General features: G+C 53.8%; 3 protein-coding genes across 3 annotated transcripts; 1 reads left to right on the top strand and 2 right to left on the bottom strand.

The window, feature by feature from the left end:
• Positions 1 to 3,228: 3,228 nt before the first annotated feature.
• On the bottom strand, positions 3,229 to 7,071 carry BDP81DRAFT_218132 (uncharacterized protein). Its single transcript, XM_060582754.1, has 2 exons — positions 6,943 to 7,071; positions 3,229 to 6,666 (listed from the first exon to the last, which is right to left on the bottom strand). The coding sequence occupies exons 1-2, from the start codon at positions 6,958 to 6,960 to the stop codon at positions 3,265 to 3,267; spliced, it is 3,420 nt and encodes a 1,139-aa protein (XP_060445674.1). The 5' UTR covers positions 6,961 to 7,071; the 3' UTR covers positions 3,229 to 3,264.
• A 4,042-nt stretch (positions 7,072 to 11,113) lies between these two features.
• BDP81DRAFT_426569 (uncharacterized protein) lies at positions 11,114 to 12,189 on the top strand. The gene has a single exon (XM_060590305.1). It carries the CDS (start codon positions 11,183 to 11,185, stop codon positions 11,909 to 11,911), a length of 729 nt encoding a protein of 242 aa, XP_060445673.1. The 5' UTR covers positions 11,114 to 11,182; the 3' UTR covers positions 11,912 to 12,189.
• A 3,155-nt stretch (positions 12,190 to 15,344) lies between these two features.
• On the bottom strand, positions 15,345 to 16,551 carry BDP81DRAFT_218098 (uncharacterized protein). The gene has a single exon (XM_060582753.1). The coding sequence runs from the start codon at positions 16,315 to 16,317 to the stop codon at positions 15,607 to 15,609; it is 711 nt and encodes a 236-aa protein (XP_060445672.1). The 5' UTR covers positions 16,318 to 16,551; the 3' UTR covers positions 15,345 to 15,606.
• Positions 16,552 to 16,569: the final 18 nt, after the last annotated feature.

Below are 16,569 nucleotides of genomic sequence, written 5' to 3'. Positions count from 1 at the left end.
GGCCTGTTCAACCCCAGCCACAAGCGCGCGTGCTTCAGGACAACCTCTGCTCTCCCCGTCGGCCTCGGCATGCCCTCCGCCGCCCGCATGACGTCCGAGGAGCTTCCCCAGCTCGAGTCGTTCAGCCTCTGGGCCCCTACGCCCGCAGAGACCCGCGTCGAGGACTGGATGTCCCTCGCCGTGAGACCCAGCTCCCGCGCCTCATCCGGCCGCTCCACCCCGTCTCTGGACACCGCATCAACAAGGTCCGATGACGAGGAAGCCGTGTCGGACTTTGAGCCGCTCCCCGACGTCCCCGTCAAGCAGCCCACGTGGTGGGATTCCCTCAAGTCCCAAATGTCTGCGGCCCAGCCACAGCCCTCTACCCAGCCTGAGCCCCTTCGCCGAACAACAGCGACGTCAGCGCAGTGGGAAGCCGCCCTGAACGAGGCCATCGGCGCGATCCCCGCCCCTCGTCTCGTCCGCAAGGCGTCCACCCCGTCAGAGTGGGCAGAGGCCCTCAACCGCGCCGTTGTCTCGTCCTCCTTCAACGCAGCGACATCTCACCCGGCCCTCGCAGGCTCCGTGACGACAACAACCGTCTGCGACCCAGCCATCGCAAACCCAATCTTCTTCGCTGCCGCCGCCGCCGCCGTCGTCCCAGCACGCCCGGCTTCTTCTACCAAGACCCTCTGGGCCGCCCCCGTCGTCACGATCCCCAAAGACACGGGAATCATGTGGATCCCGCCCACCAAGCCCCGCCGCCACGCGCACGACACGACGCCCATGCAGCCCGAGGACCCTGAATCCCGCCGCCTGCGCATCAAGCGCGCCAAGAACGGGCCCACGAGCACCGACCCGTCCACGTTTGGCCTCGTCAACTTTGAGGGACAAGCCATGTGGAACGACGTTTACGGCGCCGAGTTGAGGAGCAGGAACGTTACACCTTTGGGCGGTGGACGGTACTGGATTGCAGAGGAGGAGGATGTGGCTCAGCAGTCTGTGGAGGAAGAGCTGATTATTCAGTTTGGGTGAGAGATGAACGGTGGCGATGGACAAAGACTGGAAAAGAAGTCCCTAGGATTACAGATCAGAGATGATTAAGGGAAGAAATTCGGTGACGATGTACGAAGAAAATCAGTGGTCCCTTTACATAGCGTTTTTGTTTCTCGAGGTTGTGGGAAATTCCCTTCCTTTTCCCCCCGTTGACTTGCAAAGTCACACCCACACTCAAACAGTGTATCGTTTTCTTTTTCTAGTAGCCAAAAAAAAAACAGCTTCAAGTATTATCAAATTCCCTTTTCCAAGTATGAACTGTGTGTTCTGGTTGTCATGTTTTGTGCTATAAACCCCCTTATCCCTAGATTAATTTTGACCCTTCCCTAACGTGAGACTGATATTGCCTCTGTAAGCGTCAGGGGAGAATTATTACACTACAGAGAAAACCAGTAGATAGAAGTAGAGAACGTCCTACGGAAAGATCCATCAATGCCTCATGTTTGTGTGTTGCCACTCGGAAGTAAGCCGCCCACTTACACGCTTTCCGGTTCATCGTTTGTGAAAGGAACGTAGCAAGGACAAAAGTGACGACGGGGAAATGACCAGTCTTTGTGTGCGATTTTGCGCTCCCTGTCACCTGAATTCTAAGTAAAGTAGAAGAAACGTCTTCAAGCTATAAAAAGTTAATTCTGAAAAGCGTTTGTCTCTACCTCCTAGGTACTACCTTTCCCCCCTCCCCCCTCCCTCTGCTCGTTTCTTATCTGGTATACACCAGTGATTTGGTGTAAGTCATTTGATGCTAACTGGAATCGACATCCAATTTCTGAACCTCTATCTATTAAGCCCCCCGTCACAACATACTTTCACGGTCTAGCAAGCACTGTTCCTCGAAACGAAGGGGGAAATTTGATCCCAAGATATTCACAACAATTGGATATTATTCATTTACCCCATGTTACACGTCTTCCATCTTCTCAACGCTCATTATTCTTCCAATGCTCGTCATCATCATCATCATCATCATCATCATCAACCCTCCACCCCCGCCCCCTCTCCACAAAACCTCTTTTGCGACTCCCCTTCCCGGAAGTAAGTACATGTGTGTATATAAGAAAAGCAACAAGACCTCACTCAGCCCAGAGGTGCCCACCCAGATCCCCTATCTTTCCAAAAAAAAAAAAAAAAAAAAAAAAAAAAAAAAGAAAAAAAAGATTTTTTTTTTTTTTAGAAAGCCCAGGTATTTATTATCCCTCATATCATTTTTTAGTCAAGTCGTGATCCCATGTCCCTCTTCCTGTCGTCGTCGTCGTCTGTACCCCAGAGTGCGCGTAAAGAAATCGGTGGCCTCGGCGCATGCTGATAGAGAGTAGTAATGCTTGGCCATTGAGAAAGGCAAGATACCTAGACAAAGGGGGAAAGCATATACCCATTATGGTCTCGTGATCATGAATTAGAACGAGTTCAACAAGCAGAACGCCATGCGCGGAACAAAACACGTAATGAAAAAGGAGAATGAAAAAAAGCCATGGTATAAGCAATCAATGGGCCGACCAATGACCTGATCCTGTCTGTTTGTTTTGTTCCTCTTCGTCTACCCCATGGCATAATGCCACTGCAAGAACTAGCTGAAAGAGTACTACTAGGTCTCTAAACGAGGTAGGTATCTGTTCTGGCACATGGCCCATCTTCGCAATTGTGGACCACGTGTCGTGTGCGATGCTTGATTCCAAATTCCATTCCCTCTTTCATTTCCTTGCCCTTTTTTTTTTCTTCGTTCGCATTCCCCATTCATCATCCCACCCGTTCCATCGCCAGAGGGTGCTTTTGTCCTGCCCTGGTAATCCATTAAACCTGGGCCTGAGGACTTGCCTAGCGAAATCGTACATGATTACGTCGTCATGAGCCTTCTCTCGTTGGTAAGAAAATAATAAAGAACCGTTAGGGAAACCCAGCTGGAGAAGCTGGAATGTATCTGTCTACAAGGCTTGTTGCCAACCACAGATGTCGCAGTATAGAAATTTTGCGGCTCGCTCGATTCGGCCGAGTCGATCGAGTCGAAAGAAGTGCCGGGTCTGTCTCTTGTGTCGGATGTGGCATCGAGTGAAGAAAAAAGGGACAAAAAGAAAACCCCAACTGAAACCCTCCCCCTCCCCAAACCGTCGCTATGCAGACAAGAAAATCAACAATGTTCGTACATGTACAGGGCTGTTGTAGCCCGAGAAGGACGGACAAGCCGTCGCGCCATCAAGGCTTCAGATGCTGTAACCCAACATCTCTTGCCTCATCTCAGCTGACCGTCATCATTTGCATTCGTTGTAAGCCGCTTGACGGCGAGGCGTCAACTGATCCACGGCCAAGTGCGGAGTTTGCGCTTCTACTGTGAGGCAACTTCTTTGGCGGGCTGGATGGGGACGGATCTGGCGTGAAGACCCGCGTGAAGGCTGGGCTATCGTTGTGCTGCCGGGGTGTTCTGGCAGGGCTCGATGTAAGTTGGTCTGCGCGGCGTATAACCTCTGACAAAATGTCCCGGAGATCGCCTGCGCGTTTGACGAGAGCCTTGAGGCTGTTGGTGCCAAAGTGCAGCTTGTCATCGCGGGCGGCGGCGTCAGAGACGGACCGTTGCTGCATGGCGTCCAGGACAGATCTGACAATATCGGTGACGTCGTGGCCACCCATGTTGATGTTATTCTCCGGCGTTCTCGGTCGCGGCGGAGGAAGCTCATCGGGAGCGGGGCTGTTCCCGCCAAAGATATCGTCGTCTGGAGAGAAGACCGAACGTCTACGACCAGCGGGGCGTTCGCGAATGACGGCTGTTTTGGAAACGTTGATCTCGTGTACTTCATCGAAGGGGTCTTCCTTCTCGATGGGGTCAGGTGACGCAGCGTCGAACCCGCTCATGATGGAAGATGAGTCCACGTCCATGCCCTCCAACTCATCTTCGTCGGGTGACGCGAGTGCGATGATGCCCTCGGCTTCCTCCCAGAGACCGGCGTTGGAGCCGCCGAGCATATCCAGATCTCGACCATGGCGACACAAACGCTTCAGGTCGTTGACGAGCAGCGAGAGCTCTCTGATGTGACCGGAATGCTGCTTGAGGCTAGGCTGTGACGCTTGAATGGAGGCGGGAACGACCATGGCAAATGCGTTTTCGGTTTCCTTGTCTTCGCTCTCGTTGCCACCAAACTCAAAGTCGTCGTCCCAGTCCTCGCTGACCGTCTTGCTACTCAGGCCCCAGGTGCCGAATTTGGGATTCACTGGTCCTCTGTCTGTAGGGTCGTGGACCACTGGCACACTCTGGCTACGGACGTGCATCGCCGAAGGTCGCATCCGGATGGCGGCACGACCACCTCTGAGATCGAGTTCTTGCTTTCCATAGGCGGTCTTGGGTCGGAAAGAGCTACCCAGGTCGGGCTTCTCTTGGGTGGGTTCACTCCAGTCAAATATGTTGCTTCTCGGCCTCTCGCTAGGGTCGTCGTGCGTTGCATCGGCGTTGCCGTTACCACTAATGTTGGCAAGCGCCATGCGCAAATTAGGGCTGACGCCACGCGAGTTCATCGAGCTGGGAGGCGAGAGCTGGTTGCTGTAGGCCATTTCGTCTTCGTCGCGTGCCCAATCTTCATCGAAATCGTCTTCGATGGACAGGCGACCAAAGTCCTTACTGCCGAGCGAGTACTCATTCGAAGGCCGTTCCAGGCTATAGCGCGGTGCCATTGTCTCTGAATCGGTGCGAATTCTAGGTTCGTGATGAACACGCACCGGTGTCGGCATGTTTTCGTCTTCTTCCATGATTCTCTCATTCGCATCCCACGAGTGACTGAGCATTTCCTGGATGGACAGCCTCTTGGCCTTGGGATGACCAGCGGTGCTTGGGGGCGACTCATCAAACATGTGGTCGAGTGGGGTTTCCGCTGCACGATTGCGGTCGGATTCGGCAGTTCGCAACGAGTCAAAGACGGTGTCGCTCTGTAAATCCGTGTCATAATCGTCGCCAGAAATAAATCTAGCATCGAAATCGGAACTGTTCATGGTCGAACTGCGATCCGTCGTGGCGCTGCGATTGTACGCAGCTAGCGCTGCCGAGCCCTGGGAACTGCCAGAAGGGTGTATTGAGCGGGGAGATGGGGTGACGCCTCCCGACGAGGAGCCAAGTCTAGAAACGTCGACGTTGAAGCTGGAAAGACGTGAAAGCGGCGGCAAGGGCGACGAAGAGTTGCGACTGCGTGTTCCGAGGTGCGCATTCGTTGTGGGGTCCAGACTGGCGGCAGGGTGATGCTTTGGCGACGTTTGAGACTCGTCTGCAGGCGCAGCAAGGTTGTTGTCTTGCGCTTGCGCCTGGCCGGGGGATGTCGTCGTAGGCGCAGACACATGCCGCTTATTCCCACCCCCTTTAGATCCCGCCCCGCGTTTTGTTCGTCGAAGGCTGCCCGCCCTTGGCATCCAGTTCGGGGAGTTGAAATGCATGGTAAGCGATCGATGTGTGCGCTTTGTCGGTGTATCTTCTGGGGTTGACGGGGTGTCGTCGTCTTCTTCTCGCGTTTCTGTTTCCAAAGTTTCCTTTTCCTTCTCACTGTGGACTTCCTCGGGTGTGTCGTCGACGGCTAGAAGATCGTCGGCAAGAACCAGGGCTTCTTCAACGGGCGCGACCGAGTCTCCCAACATGCCACTCCTAATTAAATAAATATCCTGTTTTTGGCTGTCGGGTACGAGTATGCGTTTTGTTGTCGCCGATCGGGTGCTGGGGCTCCGGTCAATTAAACGGTCAGGCACGCTCCGTGCAATGACATTTGCTCTGCGATTGTGGAAAAAAGAGGTCCACTTGGTTGTTGATTTTGTTTTTTGCAAGTGCGAATCGCCCTCGGGTCGCGGTGGCACGGGGCCTTCTCCTGCTTCCTGGAGGTATTGGTCAAAGGAGAACTTTGGTTCTGCAATGGGCTCGATATGATTTCCGTCGTAAGTGATCTGGTGCAAAGTGGCAGATCTTTGGTGGCTCGTCGCTGGTCGGCGGAGGCTGGGAAGGTGTGTCCTGGAGCGACGGCGCATCACAGGACCATTCTGGTGTGCCGAGGGCGGGCGCTTCACCAGTTTATTCGGGGGCAACGGCGGAGGAATAGAACCGGTAGGCGACAGGATCGGAGCAGCGGAACCGTGAGAGAAAGTGACAGACTGGTTGTCGAAACCCAAACTAGACCTGATGCTTCCGTGTTGTGACAAAGGCCGTAGTGACAGGCGTCTCATCCAGGACCCACTGGAGGAAACAGAGTCTCTCGTATCCTCATTGACCGAGGGCGCAGCTTGGTCTCCCTGCTTCACGTAGGACGCTCTCCGACTGTGCAATATGGAAGGCGCAAAGTTGAAGTGGGAGCTGAGAGGACGGCGGGGGCGCGCAGAGGGTTCGGCCGGGGCGTCGTTCGGGGTTGAATTCGAGTTCGAGTTCGAGGTAAAGGAGAAGTGGGTGGGAAGTGCCGTGTAGCGTGCGTCGTTGTCGAGGGTCGGCAACTGGGCAACAGAACTGGTGCCGGGCCGTGAGGAGGAGACGGGAGGGCTGCTCAGTCGATGATTCGGAGGAATGTCTTGGTCTGAGACCAGTATCCTCCTGTTGGAAGAAGACTGTGTGGAACTCGAATCGTCGGGATGAGCAAACACTAGACCTACAGCCGCTGCAGCAACGGCAGTGCCAGTTCCCACGAGCTAATGAGGCGACGAGTCAGCAGGAAAGATGGGATGAACCAGGCAAAGAAGGGCAAGATATCAGGGACACCGGTGCTGAGATCTGAGGTATGGGAATGGAGGAGTATAATGGGGAATGAGGAAGACCCATATAGGGCGGGAATTGGTGTGTCTACGGGAGAAGAAAGCATGCGCAACATAGTATCCGGTGGTTGTGATCCAAGCAGGTGTTGGGGGGATGCCTGTCGGGGTGGATGGCAAAGGCTAGTAAGCAAGCATGAAGGCAATCCAACTTACACTGGGAACGGTCTGCATGATTGTAGAGCCTTATTCGACACGGGAGAACCAAGCTACGAGGCCCAAGACGGGCATGCGGGCGAAAGAGTCGTGGATGCTCTCGAGAGACGTGGTGAGCATCGTCAAGACATATGGGCCAATTTCTCGGGTCGTATGGTGAGGAATGCGCGTCGAGTCTTGGTGGTTTGAGAGGTGTGGGTGGGTAGGTGAGTGGCTCGCAGTGGTGGGCGTGGGTTGTGTATGTCGGTGTCGCGGTCTCGGCGGGCAGAGAAGAACGGATTCCGGGAGAGGGAGAGAAAGAGAGAGAGAGGGAGAGAAAGAGAGAGAGAGAGAGAGAGAGAGAGAGAGAGAGAGAGAGAGAGAGAGAGAGAGACAGAGAAGATGGAGAGAACAGGGGCGCAAGGTTGAATCGAAGTAAAGGAATCCTAGACAAGGCCGTGGGCGAACGAGTTAAGCTGGTGGTGGACGTGAGGTGAGTTGTCTGGTTGAACAGCGAGAGTGAGGCCCGAGACAGAGGAAGGGCTGTATCGGTAGGGCGAAAGAAGAACCGCACACGAGTTGAGCGACCGTGATCTCACACAGACGGATTGGCCCTCGGACGATCAAGTAATACGGCCAATGGGTCTAGGAAACCCCCCGTTAGACCAGAATAGAAGGCGAATGGAAAGGAAAAGGATGCTGGGGGGACCGAAGAGAAGGGAAGAGGAGGAGGAGGAAGCGCGCAAGCGGGTTGAAGGCGGTAGAGGTCAGATCAAGCCAGACCCGGACACGGTGAGGTGAAGTAAGGTCCCGTCCCGGTAGGTAGGTATTAGGAGGTAGGCGTAGGTTAAGGTAAGGTGAGGGCGAGTTCCTCGAGTGGGTGAGGAGGAGAGCAAGGTGGGTGGAATTGGAGACGGGATGGATGGATGGATGGATAGATGGGTGGATGGGTGGACGACGGGGTGGACGGGGTGGGCGACTTTGGTGTGGTGAGGTGTGTGTGGTGTGTGGTGTCCGTGGGAGTTGGTTCATTCGTTCTCTCGGATGGTCAAGGTCCAAGTCCGGGTCCAGGTCAAGGTGTCGGTGCTGATGCTGGTCGGTGCTGGGTTGGTCTAAAAGTCCAAGGTTCGGGGAGAGGTCAAAGAGGAATGGACGATGTGAGGGAAAACAATGCAAATGCAAAGCAGTAAAGAGCACAAAGCAGTCTCTGTGTGCTATGGCAGAGTACAAGTCGAGGAATTGGCAGCTAAACCGAGTATAGAGGGTGGATGGATAGGTCGGTACGGTACGGATAATGGAGAACAAAAAGAGGAATCGGGAATTTGGAGACCCAGACAAGGCTTGCCAGGACAAGTGGAGGGGGCAGCCGAGGAGGGGGGGGGGAGACAAGGTGACAGAGATTCGACCGAGTAAGTCTTCTCTTTTGCTTGTGTCTGTCTGAATCCGTACGAAGTAGTTGTTGTATTACTGTTTGGTTCTGTGTTTTGAGAGCGTTGCTGTAGTTGTGGTTTGTCTTTTGTGTATTGTTTACTGCTCTCTTTCCCTTCCTTGACTTTCGTTTCTTTTTCCTCTCCTCTGCCTTAATTTTCTTGTGTTTTTTTTTTCTCTGTAATTTTTCATAAACAAAAGCAGGAAATGGCAGATGCGCAGGCACAGACACACAGGAAAGAGAGAAAGATGGGAGAATGAGAGGAAGTGGGGTATTGGGGGAATGGGGAATGGCAGGCGGGCCAATACCTGCGCTAAGGTACCTGCTGCCATGTACATACAGTACCTTAGGGAAGTGGAGGTACCTCAAGATGGAAGTACAGGCTGGGAAAGGTACCTCTTGCGCAAGAGCAGAGATGCGTCGATGGCTGCTAACTATTCGCAGTCAGGTAAGTATTTACTGCGTAAAGTGCTAAGGTGCCTTGAGGTGCAAGGGAGACAGGTCCACCCTCAGGGCATTATCCATGTTTGCAGGTGCATAAGGTACCTGGGACGGCGAGTGGGTCACCAAGTGGCCCTCTCCTTCCAGTAGCCGTAGACGCGTGGAGCAGCAGGAGATGACTGCTGAGCTCTCCGAGCCAGTCGCTGCCCTGCTGAAATGACGGACCTGCAAGCCGCGCCCAGGGGACCTGCCTGTGATGTCCTGCACCACCCATTGGACCGTTCCTTGCTTTCCACCTTTCCAACCTGCCTACCTTAGAATGTACCGAGTCTTCCAATGCATCTGAGATACAAAGTACTTGCTTTCCACACCTTGTTCAGTACACGCTTCTTGTACCTCAATATCCATCCGCCATCAATGTTATACACAATACGACAATTAATTCCACCGTTAATCAACGCCTCCTGTCTATTCCTACATACAATACACTTTAATACTCCCTTCACTACTGTGTACACAACACCGGGCACCCTGTAGTCTACGACTGACTCTCTTTCCTTTTTGTCACAACCTGCCCATGCTGACCCGGGCAATAACACGCTCAATCCGTCGATACCACACCGCAACAGCCAACAGCCAACATGGAAGACTGAGCACACGGCCCGGCACAAGAGCAAACCACCTCACCAGTACCTCACTTGCTTTCCACGCTTTACCTAGCTTCCATAACGTAGTCACAAGTTACAACTGCCCCGACGGAATCCTTCCTGCAACGGACCGCTGCTTGTCTTTGTCCTCGTCTCGTTTGTTCCTCCTCCTCCTTCTCCTCGCCCGCTACGCAACTTCCAGCATGGTGAGGCAGCGCCAACCAGCCGCCATGTTCCACTTCTCATCCGCTTCTCATCCTCCCGTCCACATTCTCTCTACCTACTCCTAATACAAATTTAACAAGAGTACGGTTACGGATACCCAAAGAAGCATTGCGGCATGCCATTGCTATAGCCGCCACCCAGAATATTCAACAAACCCGCTCTGCAACACTCTTGACTCGAGTCCAGCCTCTATTCAAGCCTCAATGCTTCTTTGTTGCTTCCATGCCCGCCTCTCCTCTTCTCCAAACAACCCCAAACAGTCCAGCTCTAATCCGTACGGATGCTACCTACACTGCTCACAGAGTACCCTCGCCATTCGAGTGCCACCAGACCACCGGTGCCAGCCCCCTGCCACTTCACCAAGAGGCTATCCCAGAGCCCAGCCGAGCCAACGTAGGCTTGGGAAATCCGGCTACCGTGGGTGCGTGGGAAGAAGAAACACCGAAAGAACACCACCGGTCCTAGCGCGAGATCGGCTGAGACCTGCTATCTCGCGTCCTTGGCACACTTCAGCAGTGAACAGCGACCCCCAGTCTTGCACCCGACTGACTGCCTACCTTATGGATGCACCGTCTCGTGGCCCTGCTCAACACACGTCCGTTGAAGTCGGAACGCTTGTCCGTGTCTAGGACTCTTTAGTCTCTCGCCTTGCCAAGTTGCCAACATCAACCTGGTCTCACTTGAACCACCTTTACTTTCAAACCCACCTCCCTGACTCTGCTTACTTCTCGCGTGGTTGCTTGCCGATGGCCATGGACTCTTGGAGAGACCAATTGGTACGTGTATCCGAAGGGGAGCCGCGCAACAGTAACAACAACTCCTGAAATCCACAACAACTCCCGTCGCTTTCAAAGAGCTGACGGAACACCATCCTTTACAGGGGCCATGCCTGAGCTGAGAAGCGCCCCCTCACTCTCGGAGAGAAACCCAGGCGTATCGACCCCCGGAAGCGCCGCAGCACTCGCTTGCTTGCTGTTGCTCGCCATCTTTTTTAATTCAGGCTCATCCAGCGGCAGCCTACCATTGCTAGCGGATGGCACTGATGGGGCCCGTCTGTGAACCCGTTGGGAACACCTACAGACGAGTACGGATACCTTGCGCCCAAACCATCAAACTCGCAGACAGGCCGCATGGCGGCGACATCCCATCCCGTCAAGTTCGACACTTTTCTGTCTTGTTGCCTCTGTGGACATTGTACCGCGCACAGCATAACCTATGAATCCTCAGCTCGTGTCGCCGACCACGTTTGCACGGCGTCAAGCCACGCTCGCTTCACTTCTGACACCTGCAGCAACTCTGCCTGTTTCTGTCTCCCATCTCATCTCGAGAGTCGATAATTACTCGCGTCGCCAAGTTTGCCCTTGCCTCGTGTTACTATCGTTGGCCGTTCGCCCATTCAGCCCATGGGCACCAGCATGCCGCTGTCTGCCGTTGACTTGCCTCATCTCGAGACATACAATACCATCTTGGACTACTACACCTCGGAGAAGGTTTCAACAAAAAAAGGTACGGTACGACCATGACCACGTCATCTCACACAAGCAGAGGAGTCCTCGTCTTTGCCTATCTGGTAGGTAGGCGCACAAGACCGTCCAGACGGTCTGTTCCTTGCCCGTTGGCGTGCGTAGGCCACAGGCCGCAGGGTGAAAGAGGGGACCGTGAAGCAAGTCGACAGGAAACTCGTAAACACCGGCATCCCAAGCCTACCTCACCGCGAACCGTTTCCTATCAAGTCAACCAAGGAACAGCCTTGGATCTCGCAGGAACCGGCTCAATTTTTAGCAGCTTTTTCTTCTGCAACCGTCGTCTTCACCTCCACCACCAATACCAAAATGGCGCCATCAGTCTAGGCACTCCTCTGCCTCTTCCCACTCGCCAACGGCAACCCCTAAGCTACATGTACCGGGCACCGGTAGACGGCCATGTGAAGAGGAGCAAGCAGAACTACATGTACCGGAAACAATGGGCTTTCGTGGTACGGTGTGCGGGGGATGGAGCTGAAGCATCGGTGTTGGAGATCAGCCAGGCCAACAAAACAGGTCTCCAAAGAAAAGACCAGACGATGCAACTCCATCTGACAGCCACAAAGCCCATAAAGTTCGGCACTACGCACGGAGGAAGTGGCCCTCGTCCTGTTCCCCGCCTCCCGGTATATTCTTTCAGCTGGTCCGATGCATCAACAAGCCGGGGGGGCCTTTGTCTTTTCTTTTTTTCCTCCCCCCCCCCTCTCTCTTGTCATCTCATCTGATTACCTAGGCCACGGGGCGAGATGTATCTCGCTTTCGTGGTGTCGATGCTGCCACTGGCGATCTCTGTAAGACCCTGGTACACATGCGTACATATACACAGCGCGTGCAGCATGTTGGTTGTTATCCCAAGATCTTGTGTTGCGACCATCATCAAAAGCCGCGTGGTTGAGCGAGACAACACAGATTAAAGAAGAAATGATGCCCCAGAGGCAAACGACCGACCCAGCTGGCTGGCCACCGGTCTGATGTTGTGATGGGATGGGACCTGAGTCTTGACCACCGGTTGAACCCCCCCCCCCCCCCCCCCCCCGCCCGCCCACAGTGACGAGGTGACATGGGGGTAGGACTCAAGACTCAAAAGAGGAACCCTTCCACGAGCAAGGGCCCGCGGCTGGTGGGCCACCTGCCGGCCTGTGTTTTGAGTTGTGGTTGCTTGACAGCCATTGACAACGACAACAAACCAAGACAACAAACCAAAACAACAACATAGAAGAAAAAGCAAAACTAGTAAACATCCTACCCGAACCGGCACACCACCACAACCACCTCACACCACACACCACGAGACACAACGTTGAGATCGATCCTCCCCGGCAGGTACAGTCTTACAGATAACCAGAATGGAAGGGGTCCTCCCCCATGCTGTGTGATCCACGACGCAAGGCCCGTCACAAACATCCATTGCCTGGCTGTTGTTGGGTGATACCGCAGAACACGTCGTTTCAACATGCGCATGCCGCATGCCATGTCTTGAGACAAGACCTAGATGGGCTATTGACTTTCAATGACCTTGTCCTAGCCAACGTCAGAAAAGTTTAGCTTGCCTAGACGTTCCATTTCATACCCCGCTCCTTCCATCTCTCCATCGCTCGCCTCCGTACGAATACCTACTCGGTGGTTGTCAACAGTGGGCGAGATACCTAGGTCGAGTGAGGTGAGAGAGAGGCTCAGTCACCCCTCCACCTCATCCCCACCGACGCAATGCCACAGTACTCCGTAGGTGAAGATGTTTCTGCCCTTCTTCTTGGGAACCACTCTTTCGTTCAGGGTTACCCGTCCAATCAGCATGTCGCCTTTCGAACTGTCGTTTGGGATACACAAATATCCCGTAATGCGTCCTTCACCCCCGCTTATGCCATTGGCAAATCCAGCTGGGGAGGGGTGACAATGACAAGACAAGGTCAAGACGACGATCTCCTGTGAGGCTCCTCGACTCCGACTTCCCTCGGCGAGCCTACGGTGTCCACCAGCCGAGCCTCATTACGCCGTACGGGGTACTATCCTCCCGCCAGCCATCTTCTGCAAAAAGTAAGATGATGGCAAGCAAAATTCCGGCGGCTGGTTTGTGAAGCACTGAGCAGTGAGCACGCACGTTTGCGGCGAAACCTCGTGTCGGTACTCACCCGCACTACTGCCATGTTTTCTTTCTCGAGTACCTACCGTACTTTGTACAAAAATGAAAGGAAAAACGTGTGGGAATACCTACCTCCTACCTAGTTCCGCCTGGCTAGCCAGCAAACTTTCCAAGTTTCGCCCATCCCGTCATACCACAAACCCGAACGCCTCATGCGGCACCCATATCCGAGGCGGCGCTTGCTTTAGCGGGCAGGGCTTTCGTTCACTTGGCATTTGTTGCTCTAGCGTAAGCTTTCTGCCCCATTTTATAGCTTTTTCAGCAAAAATCGGAAAGGGAGAAAGAGAGAAACCAGAGCCGAATTACGACGATGTGTCCCGCCATTTGCATCTGCAACTCGGCATGGCACAAGAAAGACGTATTCGGGAAAGCTCGCTCCCCGGGACCCCTGTTGTCGTGAGATTCGGGAACCGGGGGGGGGGGGGGGGGGTTGATCTGACAAAGCCTTGGCCAATCCCATGTGCTGCCGTTGCGAGAAGCTCTTGAGCGTTTCGAGGTGACACAGAATGATCCAAACCGCCTCTTTCCCAATGTTCACAGAGAGCTTGACGAACAACCTCATGGTCATAAGACATTGATGGAATTATGAGTCCGTCAAGGGTCCAAGGCTAGAGTAGAGGACCCTTCTCGCCGCGCCTTAAGCTGGACCGGAACGAAAGCACTAGCAAATGTTCGGTAGTGCGTGGCCGGCTTCGAGCTTTTTTCGAAATAACAAAGCTACCGCATCGCCGGCCTTTGCGGCCGTTCCAACTAGAGCCGGCAATGAAAGAAACACGAAGCGAAGCCGTCTGGTGCTAGATAGATACATTGGCGCTACCCGATGAGGTTAACTTGGTCTTCTAGATGACCTGATTTTGATTGTGTTGCCCATATATTCCAAGGTTCAGCAAGAGAGAGGCGAGGCAAGGAGGGTAATATCGAGTGTTTTCCCTCGGTTCATCGAACAAGAATCGAGGTAGCTGCACCATGCACCACACACGGCCGGCCGACTAAGTCCGTAAGCGAATTCGACGAGCAGGAGCTGCCAAGACATTGCTTCGAGGTTTTGCTCCGTCGCTTGGTCGACGCCCAGGCCCGGAGAGATACCAAGCAGGGTTATAAGTTGAGAACTTAGGATAGGGGTGAGCTTCCGATGGACCGATGAGTTCCATCTCACCTCACCTGCCTTTGTTCAATCTGAGAAACGTAGGAAAAAGAAAAAAGAAAGAAAAGCATGGTGCAGAATAGCCGCAGAGCAGGGGTCCTCGAACCAGTTGGGATCTCCATCCATCCAGATGCCAGGCAGAGTCGCGACTTTTCGAAGCTAGCCACGCAACGTGTGCATCGAATCTTGACCAATGGAGGAGGTCGGTAGTTTATGAGAGGACGTTCGATGGCGCTCGGGGCTTCGAACCAGAGGATCCAGCGCACACAAATCCCACACGGACTGTTGCCCTGCTAGTCCATTTAACCGCGTGAAACTTGAAACCATCATAGCCTCTCTTGGTCCGCGGGGTTCGGTACGAGGACGCGGGAATCGGTATGGAGACTCGGAAGGAGGGGAGACTGGGAGGAATCGAGAGGCAATGCGACAAGGCCAAGTTGTGGTCCGGTCTGCCGACGTCCCGGTGGTCGCCTGTGCAGACTCCATAGTAAGTGTAAGCCTGCGTCGGAACCTGTCCTAATGCCACTCCCGGGGAAAGCTATGCAGCTGATGAGTGTGTTCTGCAGGTCCTGCAAGATTCCTGCACGACAAGTCAGAAAAAAACCTGCCATTGAATCTCGTGCATGTAGTTCTCTGCATCATCCAAGGACCATAGCATTCGCCACAGAGCTACTACGCTCCCTCGTTGACTGGATGTGAGCTTGCGAAGATCGTGCTGCCCGCAATCTTTCCCTCCCGCGAACCAGACGGGAAAACGTTCTCAACGATGGGACCCCCCTTGGCGCTGCCGTTCCGACTCTCCGGGTGCCGTCGAACCAGAAAAAGGCACAGGTTCTGGTGCCGACAGACTCCAATGACGAAATCTCGATAGGCAGTTGCAGAGTCGCCAAAGTGGGACAGAGGTGGATGCTTGATCCATACTTGGAGTCTGAGCAGGGAAGCCTGGCAAAGAGCCTCCAATATCAAAAAAAGGCGCGCGTGTTCTTGATTTAGCTCCGCCCCAGAGAAATCCCGCAGGGAGTCGAGTAGCTAAAGTCAACTGGATGTGGCCATTCCCAACACGGAAGATCACCGTTGAAGGAAGTTTAAATCTCGGTGTGATTCGCGTGCCATCGTAACCCTTATTGTCAACCTCATCACTGTTCCGTTGCCAGTTGGTAGGGGCGGAAGTCAGATAGATCCTGGTCTGTCATCTCGCAAGTACGAGTACCCCGGTCTAGGAAACAATTGAGGAAGGACAGAGAAGGTGGTAGATGTAGGAACGAACTGCGCGCCAGTGTCATCGGAATCAAGGTTATGCTCCGGGGACCCTGAAAGCAAAGCTCTGTGGTTGCCCGATCTGTCTTGCATGCGACTCTGGGCGGGAACAGGAGCCAATATGTGGTCGTATTGGTAGGGCAAAGGTTTTGAAGGAGCGAGTCCAGCCTTGAATGTGGGCAGATGTTTCCACTTGACTGCAGCGTCCAACGTGATACGGAACTAGGGGATTGAATCCCACATTGAACTTCGGTTGGCGTAGGGTCCGCTTTGAGCTGTGAGGAGGAGACAATGACCGAACCGTGACTGAATGGGATGACGCGGAATTGTACCCGATGCGAGGCCAAGTTCTCTGCCGTGCCCGTAGTGTACGAGGTCGTAGGTTTTCGATGGTGCTGTTGTTGTTGATGCTGTTGTTGTGCTGCCGCCGCCTTGTCGTTTTCGTTCATTTCAACGTTTGTTTTTTCTCCTTGGAATCTCCATTGCTCATTTCCATCCAAGACACTGATTGCGGCGTTGATGTCCCATTTCGTCCTCGCGTGTCCACCCTGGTGAGAGTTTGCACAGATTGTGCAATAAGCATCGAACATCGGAATAACTTTAACCTGCTACTGGGATCCCCGGACGGATCTCCAGCGCATGGCAGACGTGGTATGGCGTGAGCAGGGCCAAATCTCTCAACGACATTCAAAACTCTCGCATGTTGATAGCTCTTTTTTCCTCTCCTAGTGTCAGAGGCTGATTGGTTGCCATGCAACAAATGAATAGATGATCCTCTGCAGGTCGTCGCGTGCGTACTACTCCGTACAGCTAACGCGATTACATGCAGCTGCGCGAAACAT

This window comes from Colletotrichum phormii, assembly GCF_030913505.1.
Source record: "Colletotrichum phormii strain CBS 102054 chromosome Unknown BDP81scaffold_9, whole genome shotgun sequence".
Taxonomy (NCBI): domain Eukaryota; kingdom Fungi; phylum Ascomycota; class Sordariomycetes; order Glomerellales; family Glomerellaceae; genus Colletotrichum; species Colletotrichum phormii.
The sequence above is the reverse complement of the archived record's forward strand: the minus strand, read 5'-3'. Positions and strand labels throughout refer to the sequence as shown.